A 16,919-nucleotide genomic window follows, 5' to 3' on the forward strand; every position below is an offset into this window, starting at 1 on the left:
GCTTTCCTGGTGCACGGCAGCAGGTCCCTTCCCCGAGGGCTCTGGAAGGAGAAGGAATATTTAACACTTACGTCATAGAAAACACTTCATATTCTGCGGTGCAAAGTGCTTCAAGATGCAGGACAGCACGTTCTGGTCCTAATGAGACTCGTTTAAATACCTCCTGTGTCTATGACTCCACTTCACACCTTCCTTCTCTGGTCCTGGCTGTTAGGTCCTGTTTTTAGTTGACTCTATGGCTTGTCTACGTCCCGGTTAAAAGGTGTGTGTTGTTTGGGTCTAGAAGTATTCGCTTCCCTCAACTCCTCAATCTTTTGACCAAGTTTAACCAACTCACTGACTGCACTCCTGCTCCAAAAAACCCAACTCAACAGAGTTTGCCTACTCCTCACCAGAGCTGTCCCTCGCTGTCTTAGAAATGGTTGACTTTGCTAACGAAGCTGACTTCACTACTCCAAAAAAAAAGGCTGCCTGTTAGAAAGAGTTGCGTGTTGCCCATCCAGTAAAGCTGCAGGAGCTCCCTGTGTCTGGAGCTTCTGAGACTCGTGCAGTAGGTGATCCTAAACCGTCTGGTCTCGCCCAGAGGTTAAACGGGCCTGGGTTTGCTGGGAGCAGCTCTCTGCCGAAGCAAAGAAGGCAGAAAACCAGCGGAGGCCACAGAAGGACTTTCTCCCTGCCCCTTAGTCTGAGAAGCGATGCCGCAAAGCCTCTGCCGGCAGCAGCGCGCGGGCCGGAGCCGGGAAGCAGCTCCGCCGGCCGCCTCGGCTTTGCCTCCTCCGAGAAGAAGGTTCGTTAGCCCAGGTAGACAGCCCCGAGCAGGGCTCAAATAAGCTCGGTCTGTACCAGCACAAGAGTCCTTTCACTTCTCCGATTTGTAGCGGTGCCAGCAATAACACAGCTTGTGCAAACAGCAGGAAAGCAGAGCGTTCGCTGCGCCTGCGGGCCGGGCCTGCCGGGACAGGCCGCCCCGCCGGGAGAGGGCGAGAGGCCCGGGCCAGCAACACCTCCGAGTCGCGAGCGGACTCAGAGGCACGGGTCCAGGCAAGAACTGGTTTCTCCAGCGAGGAGGGCCCAAACGGGGCAAAAACGCGCCGAGCGCTTTGTGCTCCCCGCGGCGGCAGCGAGGGCCGCTGGCCCGGGGCGGGGGGGGGGGAGTGCGTCCCGCCGCCTCGGCCGCCAGTGACAGCAAAGAGGAGGGGGCGAACGCAGAAGAAACCACCCGTTTTCCCCTTTGTGTCTTTCTGGCGTGCACGCAGAAACCCCGCTCTTTCCGCACCGCTTTCCCCGACGCGGGCTCGCTTGCAGGCGCGCCGCCTCGCCCCCGTTCCCCCGGGCTTCCCTTTGATCAGCCAGCACGCGCCGGCGGCTGGGGCAGGTCGGCTTGTTTTCCCTTCTCTCCCCCCGCCCCAGCTCCCACCACCGCTTTTGGCAGGTTTCGGCCCGTCAGATTTTCCAGGAGCAGCGGCGGGGGCCCCCCACTCCCTCCCGACCTCCTCCGGGCGCCCCCGTGGCTTTGTGCTGCCAAAAGCCCGCCACGTCCTTTTTTTAAAAAAAAAAAAAAAATTTTTCCTTTTTTCCTAGAGTTTAGGAGAAAAACAGGGCTGGAAGGAGGAGGCCAGACACGTGTGTCCCGCCTCCATAGACACATACTGTATGGCGGTGCGGGGGGGGGGKGGGGGGTGCGCGCCCCTGGGAGGGGGTGTGGCTTCGCGCCGTAGGGGGCGTGGCTTTGGCTGGAGAGGCGTGGCTTAGCGCCGGGAGGGGCGTGGTTTGGCGCGAGGCCCCGCCCCCGGCGGTGGGGTCGGGGCGCGGCGCGGCGGCGGGCGCAGAGCGGCCATGAGCGCGGGCCCGGGAGGCGGCGGCGGCGGCCGGGGCTGAGTCCGGGCCGGGGGGAGCGAGACGCCGAGCGGCCATGGTGGCTCACGACGAGCTCGGGGGGCTGCTGCCCATCAAAAGGACTATCCGGGTCATCGACGCGCAGAACCAGTCCTTCAGGGAGCAGGAGGTGAGGCGGGCGCCCGGGAAAGGGGGGATTTTGGGGGAAAAGCGGCGGGTTTCGGTGTCCCCAGCGCCGCGGGGAGGCTGCGTGCGCGCTGCGGCCGGGCAGCTCTGCTTGCCCGGAGCTCGCAGACAGCCTGTTTCCCCCTCAAGCTCTAAATACAACTTTCTTTGCACCGTGAGGAATACTAGGAAGCGAAGCACCGAGGCAGCCGCGAGGGAGCCTCGCTCAGCTGCTTTCAGCTCTTGCGCGTGTCTTCACGTAGGCTTAAATTCACCTTTCTTCAAGGGATTCGTGATTAATTTTTTTTTTCCTGAATGCAAGCAGGCATACTTGAACTTTCTGGATTTTTAATCATTTGTCAGTACTGTAGCGCTTAACGCCYCTAACTCGCATTAGAAACTCGAAACTTAACACACGCCGATGTCATCTGTGCTTCTGTAAGTAATACGTGGTGCAGACAGGCTAGTCGTTGTTTGCAAATGCAGAACTTAAAAAAAAAAAAATCCTGAGCCAAAATTACCCGCAGTATGAACTCTGCCGAGTCTCAGCTTACAGCCGGGCCGAGTTTGGCTATAAATGGAGTGTGTAACCCCAAAGCTGAACCGCGCGTCTCGGAGAAGGTGAGGTTTCTAAGAAGGAGGATTTCTTTTTTATTATTTTTCTTTCCCCCTGTCCTGGATCAAAGAACATAGTCAGAAGGAGGAGAAAGCGGTGCGTCTTCTGGCCGCTCCTCAAGCCTGAGCGCGCTTGCAGGACAGAAGGGATCGTTTTCCCCTTTTCTAAGAGAGGGAAACGGCCTTTCGCTAAACCTAATTTCCAGCGTGCCGAAGTTTCCCGGTCGGCCGAACGCGCCGAGGGAGCCCGCCGGGCGCGCGGAAAAGCGCTGCGCTCGTGCCGCTTCCTGCGAAATTCCTCCCGCTCGGGAGGGCGCGCGACGCCTTTCGCGCCTTTCGAGCCCGTCTTCGCGCGGTGCGCGGCGCCCTGGCGGTTTGTGCCCCCGCGGGAGCAGGGAGCCCCTCCGCACGGCCCGAACGGGAAGGGATGCCTCCCGCCAGGCTGCGCGCTGAGAAGTACAAGCGTCCTGTCTGAGCAGCATAAGAAACCTCAGTGCTTCATTCTCAATGTCGCATTTTTCATTTACAGTCTATTTATATCCCTGGCCTTGATGGAGCTGCGTGTGGCTTATGTCTGTATATTTTCTGCTCACATTCCTGTAGTTTCTTAAGCCTTTCTTGGCTTGCGCCCCAGAAGGTTGATGCACGGTTTTATAGAACTGAAGTCCCTCTCCTTCTGCTCCATTCAGAAATGCCCTCGGTTAAATTAAGTTCCCTTGTCCAGCCTGACTTTCCAGCTTTCTGGATGATCCTTTTCCCAACAGATTCTGCTCCGAGCGCAGTGCTTTGTGGGCTGGCACAGAAAAGAAGTAACTGCGGTCGTGTACCTGAGGATCATCAGGCTTCCAGGGCTGCAGGAGTTCGCTGTTCTCTCTACAGGTTTTCTCCATTTCTGTAGTTCCTTCGCAGCCCTGAGATTACCCAAACATTTTCAAGCCCGGCTTTGAACGCCCTTTGCACTGGGCTGAGTGGTCTTTCTGTTCTACGTCAATCATAGAATCGTTTTTCTTGTTTTCTCCCTGCAACTTTGAAGACTTGATTCGAAGCATGAGTTAATGTCCTGTCTCGCTTAACGCTGCGTGCAGGCAGGCACAGGCCGCTTCTTGGGTCGGTTTGCCGCAATGGGATCTTGCGGATGTGGCTTCTGCAGTTCCTGAATCTCATGATTGGAATCCGGTGCTGTATGTTCCTATTCCTTATTTCTGTTCTCAGCATTTGTCACTTCTCGTGCCGCACAGAAGCGAAGGATTCATGGGTTTGGGCTCCTTATCTTGCAGTCTCAGACGGGAAGTGGAGACAGTAGAGGGCTTGTTTTAAGCTCTTGGGCAATCTTAGTTTTCTTCCTTTAATCTTTTGATACATGTTAGAGGAGAGAATCAACTATAATTAACCAAAAATGCCTAATAAAACCTTGGTAAAATGTCTGCTGAAGTTGACTCAAAAAAGAAGCTTCTATTAAACTCATCTTAACTTCATGCTAAGAAACTTCCTTGTGATAGTGAGTCATGCCCAGCTATGCTAGATGTTTGTGAGTACCAGGGCAGCTCTACTGGTCTTTCTCAGCATCCAGTGCTGAGTCCGTCTCTTCCTGGCCTCCCCTTGTGTGCACCTTTCCTGAGCAGTCCTCAAAATGCAGCGTTTTTGATGTAAAGTACACGGAGTTGCTTGCTTAATTTAAAAACTGATCTGAACTTAAGCACAAATAGATTTCTATGAGCCATTTCCTCTTTCTTGGAAATGTTTCGGTCAGAACAGAAATGAAAGCTCTCTGGGCTCCCAGCAGCAGTTCTATCCTTCAAATCTGAACAGTGCAGAAGGAAAAATTAGGGTGACTTTGGGGAGTAGGGGGAAGAAATTTTGTAGAACTGGAGATTTTAAACTTAATCTGCTTTGTGTGTGCATGTTCCCCACAGGAATGTTCAGCATGTGGTCGTTTGCCAGTTACTAGAATAGCTGCCTAGGCTGGCCTGGGCTCTGGCTGCTGCTTTGTCTCCAAAATAAAATTAAAATGGAAAAATATTTTCTTTCTAAAAAAGGAAAGCGTGATGAAATGGAGAAACAGATCATGGCTCCATCTAAAGGTGGCAATAGCTTGCCCTGTAGAGGAGACTGCTTCCATCTATTTCTGTTCAAACCATAACGGTTGCTGTTCAAACCCTGCTTTGAATTCTAATTGCCACGTATGTTTTCCTGCCCCTTTTATACTGGCTATGATCTTTGCAGTTTAATTTTAGCCTTAAAGTTCAGGCAAATATTTACAGGCATTGCTTTCCCTTTAAGGCTACTTCGGAACACACTCTTTGAGGTTTTTTCCGCACTCCTTAAGTGGGTTCTTGCTTTTTAAACTTGCTTGGACAGCTGAGAAATGAAGTGAGAATTGCAGCCAGTACAACTTGTTCTCTGCTTTATTTACAGGAGCCAAGCAATAAACGGGTTCGGCCTTTAGCACGTGTCACGTCCTTGGCCAACTTGATCTCTCCTGTAAGAAATGGTGCAGTTCGGCGCTTTGGTCAGACAATACAGGTAGGGAGAACCAGCTGATAAACTGTTCCACTACTTAAAGATACATGCATTGGAGCATGTGCTTAAACGTGAACTGACCCTGCTGTTTAGTGCTCTCTAAGTAATCTTAGAAAAATGTTGTCTGAAGAACACTATAACCTGTACGTGCAGATAACATCACTTCTACATCTGAGTTGTAGTAACATTACAAACCATGAAAGCAAAGTTCGAGTGGCTTATGATTAGCTCCATTATAGGTAGAATTATGATCCTAATTTATGTACTTCCTCGTAGCTTGGAGCTGAAATCAAACTTTACTTGCCCTTCTTTCTAGCATGTGCTTGTTTTGGATCAGAGCCAGGAGAGGAACATGGAAAAGGTTGCCCATCTTGGGTCTCGAGGGACATTCTCACCAGCTTGATTAAAGTGTTCCTTTATCTGAGGAAGAGTGTCTGGGTGTGTTTTCCTGCCCTGCACAGCAGAGGAGGATGAGGGATTGGGAGGGGTGTGGATAACATTTATGCACTTTTTAAATGTTGGCTATAAACTGTTTTTTTCCCCCTTCCCCCCCCCCCTTTTTAAATCCCCACAGTCATTTGCCCTTCGCAGTGATAGCAAATCTCCTAGCTGTGCCCAGAAGTCATGTAGCAGATCTGCTGCACCTACCCCTCCGAAAAGAAGAAACAGTGTACTTTGGTCTGAGATGTTAGATGTCAACATGAAAGAGTCCCTGAGCACCAAAGAAATCAAGCGGCAGGAGGTAGGCTGTCAGTTAAACAGCAGGACTGGGAAAGAGGCGACTGAGGCCTTTGCTTAGCCCGTTTCCATAGTGGGAGAAGGAGAAATGAGTGGGTGTGACTGTATCTTCCTGTGCACTTTTATTTCTAGACGACTAGATTTCTTTCTTTGGGAAAAGGTAGCCTTCTCTCTCGAGTCGCTAGGGAGTTTGTCTCCCCAGTCTGACCCTTCCGAGATGCCAAACCCTCTCCATGGCGGTGAAGAAATTTGAGAATCGCCCACGCTGGTTGCTTTGCAGTGAACCCAAAGTCAGGTTCCTTCTAAGGCCAGCTGCCTTTCTCTTAGGCTCTTGATAATTGGTTGAAAGCCAAATAGCAAGGCCTTGGCTCGCCTTTTTCCTGTAGTTCTTGGACAAATCTTCTAATGACAACACAGAAGCTTGACTAAAGATGTTTGGGATTTGACCTCTGTGGTTTTCTGGCTTTTGTTTTTATTCATACTAGCCTGTATAAAAGCAGTGATTTAAAAGGTGCTAGTATTTAATTTGGCTGGTGCCTGAGCTTCAAAGCTTTTGCACAACTTTAAGTAATGTAGCTTTTTCAGAGCTGAGAAAGGCAGCCCATTTACTTGTGGTTGTCGTGCCCAATTCAGATAGCAGAACCCCCTAGTCAAGCTGCAGAGATGGAATGTGCATTATGTGAACTAAAAGACTGTCAGAGGAACACTGGGATTAGAAATGATTCTCCATGCTTCATCTCCTCACAGGCAATATATGAAATGTCCAGAGGAGAGCAGGATCTAATAGAAGATCTGAAGCTTGCCAGAAAGGTGAGTGGCTTTTTCCTAAGAGTCAGTAATCAAATTGCAGAGAGTAAAGTTTCTTTACCTGTGGACACTACACATCAACTTGATGTCAGGCCTGGTACCCGCTGTTTGCGAGTTGGCCTGGAAAACTGCAGGGAGGAGCCCTGTAGTACTACCAGTACTAGTTTGGCTGACAGCAAACCCAGCCAAAAGAAATTGTGCTTTGCAGTTCTACAGAACTTGTTGGAGAATTCTTCTCGCGGATGAGATCAGTTTAGACAGGAGTCCTTTTCATTTGTAGGCCTTGATACCTTTATACAGGGATGAATCTTGTAGAGATTGAAGTCAGTGTTGCTTTTTCTATTGGCTTTACTTCACACCTGTCTTGCACATGATACATCCCCTAATAAATATGTTTTCATCTGGCATTTGGATTTGGGAGATCGGAATATGATTTAATACTGATGTTCTCTGACAGGCCTATCATGATCCCATGCTGAAACTCTCAATTATGTCTGAGGAAGAACTCACTCACATATTTGGAGACTTGGATTCTTACATTCCTCTGCATGAAGGTAAGAGCAACTGTATCATTTTTACATAATATGTTGAATAGGAGTTACAGGCTATGCTTTTTCACATTAGAAAAGTTCACTGAGGCATTGTGGCAGTTCTTATTTTCTTGTTTCGATTTCAGATTTGTTGGCAAGTTTAGGAGAAGCAACAAAACCTGATGGAACGGTGGAGCAGATTGGGCCCATTCTTGTGAAATGGGTGAGTATACTGCTGAGAGACACCAGGCAGAAAATAGTTATGAGCTTAAAGAACATTTAGAGCTAGAAGCTGAAATGCTGTTGGCTTTTGTGGCCTTGAGTGAAAGGTCTAAACGGAAATCCTGGCTATGCTGAAAACAATGGGAGTCTGTGAACTGTAACGGGCCAAGATTTTACACTGGAGACTTATGCTTGTGTCCATAATTACTTACGGATTTATGTTTGGAATATCTGTATCTCCTAGACTGTTTGTAGCTGATGTGACTTCAATAGTGTTATCACTGTTAATCTCAAACATGTGAACTTCAAAGGCATTGTGTGCAGGGTGCCCTTTTTCTCCTCACAAAAGACTGGCTATGTATACAAGATAATCTGTTAGCTTTTTAATGGGGTGAAGCATTGCAGTAAGGGAAATAGAACTCCTCGAGTTCGACATATTTGATATGATTTATGTTTCCTACATAGAATTTACCTCCTAAATGTTCCGTTCTCCTGCAGTTGCCACGACTTCATGCCTACAAAGGTTACTGTAGCAATCAGCTAGCAGCCAAAGCACTTCTGGATCAGAAGAAGCAGGACCGGAGAGTGCAGGACTTTCTTCAGCGCTGCCTTGAGTCTCCTTTCAGCCGTAAATTAGACCTTTGGAGCTTCCTGGACATTCCTCGAAGTCGGCTAGTCAAATACCCACTGCTCCTAAAAGAAATCTTGAGACACACTCCCAAAGACCATCCTGATATCCAGATTCTAGAAGAAGCAGTAAGTAGCAGTGATTTCATGATCATCGTTCTGACATAAGCATGTAATTCTGGAGCATCAAAAAGTTCCCTACCCCCAGCAATTTTGGGGTTGAAAGCAAATGAGAGCTTAATCTAAGTGAATTCCATCATTTGGAATTTTAAATAGCACTTAAAGATATGCAGAGGATAGGTTCCTGTTTAATCATTTTTAATGCTTTGTTGTATAGATCACTATAATCCAAGGAGTCCTCTCTGACATCAACTTGAAGAAGGGGGAGTCGGAGTGCCAGTACTACATTGACAAGTTGGAGTATCTGGATGAGAAGCAGAAGGACCCAAGGATTGAGGGCAGCAAAGCTTTGCTGTGCCATGGGGAGCTGAAAAATAAAAATGGACATGTAAGTTCTTGTGTTCTCAGTAATTAACACTGAAGTTTGAAAACCTTTCGCTAGAGGTAGTTGTCATCGCTTGTCTGTCATAGCAGAATCATGAGCCCTTCTGTCCTTAAAGTATAGACAGTTAAATAATTTAAAAAGCAGGAGTGAGAGCACCTGATGGCAGGCTGCGTTTCAGGGTGTAAGGGAAAGTTTCTGCTGACAGCTTTTCAAGTGGCTTTCAGAACCTGGAAAATAATTAGCACAGAAAACGCCCACAGTGTGCTCTGTGCCCTAGCACCCCATCAGGAGGGATTTCCTGCCTGCTGTTTACTTTCAGGTGCTCTGACATTGCCTGTTATAAAACCAGGCTTACAGCTCTTCCAAACAAAGTGTTCCTGCAAAGGCCTGTTTGGGTTAGAGATGAACTGCCAAATGTTTATCTTTGCCACTGCAGCAGCATTGGAAAGCCCTGCTTGTAGTCGAGGGCTTGCTGCCTTTTATCCTCACTTACAGGAGGAGTAAACACATACTAAATATCAGATTTTTTTTTGCACGTTTTAATTCAACCATTACACTTTTATACATCAAACAGTATGTATTTTCAAAAAAAGGTACTGCTTCTAAGCATCCTATCCTTCTCAGAACTACTTGTGGCTAGTAAGTGTGTAGTCTTAAGGCAGCAGTTGAATTTTAAATGCAAGATCCTAAATGGCTGTTTAAAGTGTTTAAGAAAGCTATGCCTGTGCCTTTAACTGGCTATCATAGACAGGTGCAAATTAGAAATAAGCATCTTGTGATCTGTTAAAAGTTAAACCTCCTGGTGCAAGTCCACTGTCAGAGCCTACATTACTATATCAGGAAAATATCAGCAAGTTGATGTGGGTGAGACTTAGATAACGTGGCCTTGAGTCCAGGCAGATCTGTAACTACTCTGAATACAGAGCACAACATTTCGCTCATGTTTAAACGTGTTTTCCCTTTCAGAAGCTGTACGTCTTCCTTTTCCAAGACATCCTGGTTTTGACCCGGCCAGTCACTCGAAACGAGCGTCAGTCCTACCAAGTATACAGGCAGCCGATCCCTGTGCAGGAGCTGCTCCTCGAAGACCTGCAGGATGGCGATGTGAAAATGGGAGGATCCTTCCGAGGAGCTTTTGGCAATTCAGATAAAGGTAGAGACCAAACCAGTTACCTGTGTTGGAATTGCTCTGCAGGAATTGGCTGTATTCAGATGAGGTGAGATTGTAGCTGTGCTGCCTCAGATCCCTGTGAACTGAGGTTCCGTTAGGATAGCAGCCAAATGACGTACGTGAGCTTCTACCTTCGGTCTGTCACCGCTGGCTTTGCAATTTTATATCTGGTGGCTACACATTGTGTGTGTGTGTGTGTGTGTGTGTGTGTGTGTGTGTATATATATACACACACATACAGGGGTGTGTGTGTTTGTGTGTGTGTACGTTTATACATATATAGCACTTCGTAGTCTTTGCTCAGATCAGAAAACATCTGCTTCAAAGTGCCTGTTCTGTTTGGTTTGTGGCGTTTTGAACGCTTCCCCAGAAACAGCAGGGCAGTCCAGGCCACGCGTCTAGTAGTGGAATCTCTAAATACTGAGCTAGGAACTGATCCGCTTTTTCCTATGTTTACCTTCAGCTAAAAATATCTTCAGAGTTCGTTTCCAAGATCCCTCCCCAGGCCAGTCCCACACGCTGCAAGCCAACGATATCTTCCACAAGCAGCAATGGATTAATTGCATCCGAACAGCCATTGCCCCCTTCCAGCGGACTGCGGCCGCGGGAGAGCTAAAGGAGCTGCCGGAGCTCAGCGAAGAGTCGGAGGAGAACAACCCTTCCGCATCCAACACCAAAGTCCAGAGGAGGCAGTCTGCCATGTCTGGCATAACTGAGATGGAGCTGGACGAAAACATATCTGAATGCGGCTCCATCCTGGACTCGGAGGAGGCCAAGGGCTTGAAAATACACAGAACGCTGTCTGGGCGCAGGAAAACGAGAGAGAAGCAGCTAGGCAGCAAACGGAAAGAAACATTAGTATAAAGAGGAGTCCAGGAATGTCCTTGTGGAAGACTGTTTATTTATAAATAACGTGTACATTTCTCTTGTAATGTGAGCATGATGGGATTTACTCTGTTGAACAGAAATGTCTCTCTTTTTTCTTTTTTTTTTTAATGTTATAATGGCAGCTACTGGTATACAGTTAACACTGTTGAACTGGAGTCTGTTTTTTGTTTTTTTTTTTTTTGCAAACACAGCCACCTTGAACATGAATGCATGCTGTAAATCTGTGATTCCAAAGTCCTTGTGATTTTGATTGTTAACAGCAGATTTGAAGAACACGCTTAATTTTTTCCAAAAATAGTATTACCGCGTGCACCATTTGAGATTGTAAAATGGGAAATCTAAAGCAGAACTGTGTGCCATCAACATGAGCAGAACACCTCGCTTCTGGGGGTTTTGCATCAACACTGCAAAAGTACTTCCCGAAGTGGACTTCAAACCTGAGTGCACGTCGTCGTCTTGTTTGTACAGAGCGTGTTTTGCAGTGTTTGGTTATCATAATCCATGTAACTTAAAAAAACAAAGCAAAACAAATGAAAAAACAGACCCCAGGTTCAATAGGTTTTCAATTTACCTACTGGAATTTTTCATCTTAGTTTGTCCATTGTACATTCCTCATTTTCACTCACATAACCTGCCAGGTATTTAATTTTTTTTATTAGTTTGTTTCAGGTTTGGGATTTTTTTTGTTGTTGTTTTCTTTGGGGTTTTGTGGGGTTTTTTTGTTTTGTTTTTTACTTGTTGTTGTTGTCTGTAGAGTCTTTCAGACTTGGCATTTCCTTTCAAGTACTCGATCCTTCTTGTGCGAAGATGTGCATGTACATACTATTTCTTCAAAACTCTGCAAAGCGAAACCAAGCCATAGCGTTGCGAGCCGGGGGGCTGGGAGGAGACGCCGCGCTCGACGCTGCCTGTTGAGTTTGTCCCGACGAGCAGTGTAAACGGCTTGTGCGTGCTCTGAACTACTGAAAGAGAACTGCATTGCTAAGGGGTTTAGGAAGGTTTTAGGAACGTTGCAAAGGGTTTGGGGAGGGAAGAGGAGTATCGGTTAGAGGGAGTAGCAGGGAGCAGAGGTAGTTTGTTGTTGCTTTGAAAATAAAGAGCCTTCGGTGGAGGGTAGAAGGCAGGACTGGAGGCAACCAAGGGCATGTTGTATGTGGTAGAAAGGTAGAGAAAAGGGAGTACCTGAAGCTGATGAATTCAGAGGAGCTGGTGTATTGTATATACTTGTGACGGCAGCGCTGCCATGTTCTAGTCGTCCAAAGATTCCCGCGAGGAAAAGTCAGCCTGAGAGCTCCGGGCTGCGAGACGCTGCGCGAAACAGAACTGTAGCAGCTTTGACTGGAGGAGCCACCAGGTCGCTCGCGTAGCGAGACCGGCACTGACACGGCAGCGACAGCGATCCCGTGATAGCGACCCGTGAGCAGCATCGGAAAGTGGCGCTCGAGGAGCCGCAGCTCGGGCCCAGAGGGTTCTCCGCCGGAAAGACGTCTGGCCAGTACCCTTGGAAAGCGGAAGAGGGTGTAGATAGACGCACCGAAACGCGCGGTTCTCTGTAAATGTATTGTACAGTTTCGAGTGCCAAGTACAATTAAATTCCTGACAGCACCTTGCTTGTGTGGTGTGAGTTGTTGTAGTTGTTGCAGGAAGCGGGGAGCTCCGGCTCGGTGTCCCACCAGCCTTCCCGGCACCGGCCCTGCGCGCCTGGACGCGCTCGGCGCCGCTGGGGCGGAGAGTGGGACGGGGGTAAACACGAGGCGCTTGTGGGAGTAGGTGGTTCCAGAGCGAGGTGTTACGGAAGCGGATAGTGTGTAATTCTGCTCCTCGAACGCCTGCTCGAGCGCCCGGCACCTCTTGCGATTGCCCAGCCGAGGCTGGAGAAGATGCTCTGAGGAGAAACATCTCACATGTGATGGGCAGCTCTGAAACGGGGCACGAACAGCTCTTTCCAGCAGTTGCATCACGGCTGTTTTCCATCATCTCCGGAAGCAAGGGCACCCGTTACGTAGTTCTCTCATCCTCGGCTCCCTTTGATGGACGTCACTCTGCTTTCCAACCCCTCCTCCTGCAGGAAGTGAGCGATACCTGGTGGCTGCTGCGCACGAGAAGAAACCGCATCAGCTCGACGTACAGGCGCTCGGGCCACGCTTCATCGTTCGAGCACGGAAACGAAAGAAGTTCCTCTGACCCAACCAGGAGAACTGATGGATGGGTGGATGGGTGGACAGAAAGGGGCTTCTTCACCACGTGCTTCTGAACCCTGTTCTGAACAGCATGATGTAACTTGATTAACCTCACGAACTCGGGGGCTTTGAGCCACAATTAACCCAGCAGGACTCAGGGCGACGGCGGCCTGATGCGCGGCCACGTCAGCCGCCCCGTGGAGCAGCTCAGGGCCGGGGAACCGGAGCGGGACAAGGTGGTGGAGGCTGGGCCGGGGGTGACCGCACCGAAACACCCTCGAGGCACTCAGCCAGCCTGGCGCGGGGTCCCGGCTCGGACGGGCGCCGGGGCTGCCTGAGCCGCACCGCGGACACGGCCCGGGCAAAGCGGCCGCCAAACCTGTTCTGCGTAAGTGGCCGAAACCTGGGGAGTTTCGGTGCTTTATCGCCGAGCCCCATCTCTCGGCCTCCACTCAGCTCCTGTTCTGCTGCCTCCTCCTCTTCCTAATGGAGAGGGAGGGAGGAAAGGAAAAAGGAGGGAAGGAGAGGAGGAGGAAAGGGAAGAGGGAGAGACAGAGGAAGGAGGGATGGGGAAGGAGGAAAGAGGGATGGAGAGAAGGGGCGAAGAAAGAACAGGGGAAGGAAGGAGGAAGGACAGAGGGAATGAAGGAAAGCAGGAAGCGGGGAAGGAAGGATGGGGGGGGAAGGAAGGATGGAGGGAAGGATGGAGGGACAGCGGAAGGAGGAAGGTGGGACAGAGGGAGGAGGCACATGCTGCCTGGGCTGGCTGCCAGCAGCTCAGGGCGCGTTCACCACGCGCTGCCCTCTTGCTCGCGCACGGTTCCTGGCTGCAGCGCTGCCGCTGAGGCGGCCAGAGGAATTGCTCGGGCAAACTCAAGCCAAGGGGTTGCACCAAGACAATGTGCCCGAGCCGCTATGATCAGCCCATCCAGCACGGCAAAAACCAGCCCCCTCCTAATTTTTGGCTTGCCCTTTCCTCCCCTGCTCGCTCCACCCTGGGCTCTCGGTCCTGGCCCTTTTTTAATCCAACCAGTCTAGGGCTCTTCGGCGTTCCCAGCAAGCGGCCAGCGGCGACCGGCCGAGTCCCCAGGGCTTTTCCCCCCAAGTCCTGCGGGCTTGAAAAGTTGTGTGTTGGGGGGCGGGGAAATGATCCCAGGTTGAGCAGGTATTTTTACCCCCGGGAAAGGAGCCCGGTGCTGGGTGGCTTTTTCTGCCGCCCGACTCGGCTCGCGGCAGCTGCCCCGGGTCCCTGCCGCGCCACGAGGCCTTGGCATTGCCGCGGCTCGTGTCTTCCCGGGGGCCCGGAGAGTATTTCCAGCCCAACCGGCATAAAAACCCCCCAGCAGGGACAGGAGCTGCGTGGACACGTTGGGTTGTTACGGTCAAGGTTTATTTGGGGGCAGGGGGAGGCAGTGAGGAGAGAGCCCCAGGGGTAAGAAATCCTGTGGACTTCCGGAGCATCAGTCGAACGATACCTCTTGCTAGAGAGGCTCCCAGGGATCTCTAGCTACTTCGAAGGACTTGACTTGGGGCTTTCAGGAGCAGGGATGGTCCATCTCGGCCAGCATTGCCACCAACCACTGTCGACCTCTGGGCTTGTCATCTAGCGCTCGCCTCTAACAGACAGGAAGCAAACAGACACTTGTGGGTGTGAGTCACTCCAGCCAGGCACCATCTGGGTGAGAAGACCTGCGCTGGACGAACGCCTCCTCCTCGCCAGTGCCTGGGAAAAGGACTCTCAAGCTTGGATGAAGATGGCTGCAGTGAGAGAAGGTGAAGCTCAGCCCAAGGGCAGAAGCCACCAGGCTCTTCTCGGACCTCATGGATAAAGGGACGTGGTTGCAGGTGAACAATGTCATTAACAGGCAACAACGAAGGTGCAGAAGGACAGGAACCATCTCTCCCAACCCCTCTCTCCATGAGTTTCCTTCTGCTTTCCACCACGTTGAGCTTGAAGACATAAAAAGCCAGTTATTCCCACAGATCTCCAGCAAAGCGAGTCCAGACAAAGGACGAAAATAAAGGAAGAAATAATTTCTCCGTAGGTTTCCTACCCCTTCGAACGGCGTCCCCCATCGACGGCATCTCTCCTCACCTAGTTAAAGCAACTCATGGCCTTGGGGTCCTTTTGGCCTCCTACCGTTCAGGAGGACTTGCAGTGGGCGGATGGGGGGAACCGCACTTTTCTCCCCGTTGACAAGTCCAGCTTTTGATCGGGGCCAAAGCGCTGCGATTTGGAGCTCTTCTCAGGCGCCCCGAGCTCGGCGCCGCTCGCCGGCCTGCCCCTCCGTCGGCCCCAGCGGGGCTCGCCCAGCTCGTCCCGCGGGACGGCCGGCTCGCCTTGCCCGGCTTTCGCTCGATTCCTCGTTTTCCTCCTCAAAAAAGCGCCACAGCTCCGTCTCCTGGGATCAGGGGGAGGTTTATTACCGACAGATTGGGGGGAGGGTTGGAAAGCTTTTTGCAGCCCAGGGAATTCGAGCCTGGCGCTAGGAAAGAGCTGCATTTCCACGTCGATTTATTGTTGCTTCTCTTAATTTTTACCCAGGAAATGGGTAAAATGGGTAAAAATACATCCAAGAGAGGGTTTCTAAGCCTAAGCAACCCAGAGCGGGCAAAGGACCTACCAGACGCCCTCGGCTCGCGCGGCCGCGGGGCCTCTCGGCCGCGGCGGGGAGCTCGGCCGGAGACGCGTCCCCGTCCTCTGCTCCTGCTGGGGCCTGTCCCCACGCCGCCGAACGCAGCACCCGCTGCCTCCCAGTTTCTTCGCTCTTCTCCAGGCCGCAGGATTTCCCTCGCCAGCTGCGAAGCCGGGGCAGGAAGCGCGGGAACCGGGACGAGCGAGACGCTCTTCGAGGCAGCGCCTTTTTCAAACCAGAACGGCGGCCTCGCGCTCGCGCCTGCTCTCCGGGCGACGCAATCGCTCCGGTACTCGCGTCCAGCGAACCCCGAGGTCTTTGGTTGCCACCAGCAGCAACGGGGCAGCTTTGGGGGGGGGGGGGTTTGCTGAAACCCCGGCCGGGCACTTTGCGGCTGGAGCTGAAGGTACAAACTCCTCCGAAGACGCTAAGACGCCCCGCGCGCGGTTGACGTCCTCCCGGCTCTGCTCTAAGCCGAGGCCGAGCGGGCTCTCCGGGAGCACGCGCACCTCCGCGATCCGCCGCCGACCAACAGGAGAACGGGCGGCTGGCCGCCCCCTCCGCCAGGGAAAGGACGAGCTGCTCGCGGTGCAAGGAGTTAATCTGCCGGCGGCGCAAGGCCTGTTCGCCGGGGCTCCGGCTTCAGCCGCACCTTGTTTTTTCTGGACAAACTTCACATAGTTGGAGAAAAGCTGCCGCGATCAAGTTCCCTTCTTGCGAGCCAACGTTAACAAGCCGTGCAAGCAGCAGCAGCCAGGAGCAACGCTGACTTCCAAACGGCAAAGCCACGCTCGCATCTGGACTTCCCCGACGCTGGGGGCGAAGCTCCCGGGCAGGAGCAGGGTCGTTCAGGCTTCCTCCCGTACGCTGGATCCCCAACCGGGCGCGAGGTGCAGCAAGGAGAAACCCGCCGGAGCGGGGAGGAGGCCCGAAACACCAAGCTGGATTTGCAGTTTGGGGGTTGCTCCCTTCCTTGGCATCTCCGCTCCAGGAGCCCGGCAAGGGCCCAGATGAAAGCAGGACCTGCCTGCCCGGTCCGGGTTGGCTCGCGCTGGATTCGTGCCCAGACCTGACATTCAAATTAAAGAGCGAAGGAAGTCGAATAGTAACCAGAACCTGACACAAACCCCAAGGGAAGGGCGTAACGCAAGCAGAGCCAGCTGGGGAGTCTGACGCAGCGATATCCCCCGTTCAGGGAGTCTCTTCCACGATACAAACCCAAGGGCATTTTAGCCGCCGCTAAAAAGCAGGGGTACCTCGCACTAACCGGTCTCTACAAACTAGGTGTGAGCAGGGAGTTGCTTTTGGGGGATCGCCCGGTTTTCTACCCCGTGCCTGGGAGAAGCCGTCACCACCCGTGATGGTTTTCCAGGGCTGGCCAGAGGGCGAGTCATCCAAGAGAGGTGCATAAAATTTCTATTCCTGGGAGGAAAGGCCGTCTTGGACCCTTCTTTTCAGGTATATAAGAGGAGCAAAACG

General features: G+C 51.6%; 1 protein-coding gene across 1 annotated transcript; it reads left to right on the top strand.

Annotated features, from left to right (window-relative positions):
• Positions 1–1,840: 1,840 nt before the first annotated feature.
• On the top strand, positions 1,841–12,229 carry NET1 (neuroepithelial cell transforming 1). The gene is made up of 10 exons (XM_085299856.1): positions 1,841–2,005; positions 5,032–5,139; positions 5,711–5,878; positions 6,622–6,684; positions 7,139–7,235; positions 7,358–7,434; positions 7,932–8,189; positions 8,398–8,568; positions 9,532–9,718; positions 10,200–12,229. Exons 1-10 carry the CDS (start codon positions 1,913–1,915, stop codon positions 10,598–10,600), a joined length of 1,623 nt encoding a protein of 540 aa, XP_085155982.1. The 5' UTR covers positions 1,841–1,912; the 3' UTR covers positions 10,601–12,229.
• Positions 12,230–16,919: the final 4,690 nt, after the last annotated feature.

Source organism: Rhea americana, unplaced genomic scaffold (assembly GCF_003343005.1).
Source record: "Rhea americana isolate MKP2758 unplaced genomic scaffold, rheAme1 scaffold_1, whole genome shotgun sequence".
Classification (NCBI taxonomy): Eukaryota; Metazoa; Chordata; class Aves; order Rheiformes; family Rheidae; genus Rhea; species Rhea americana.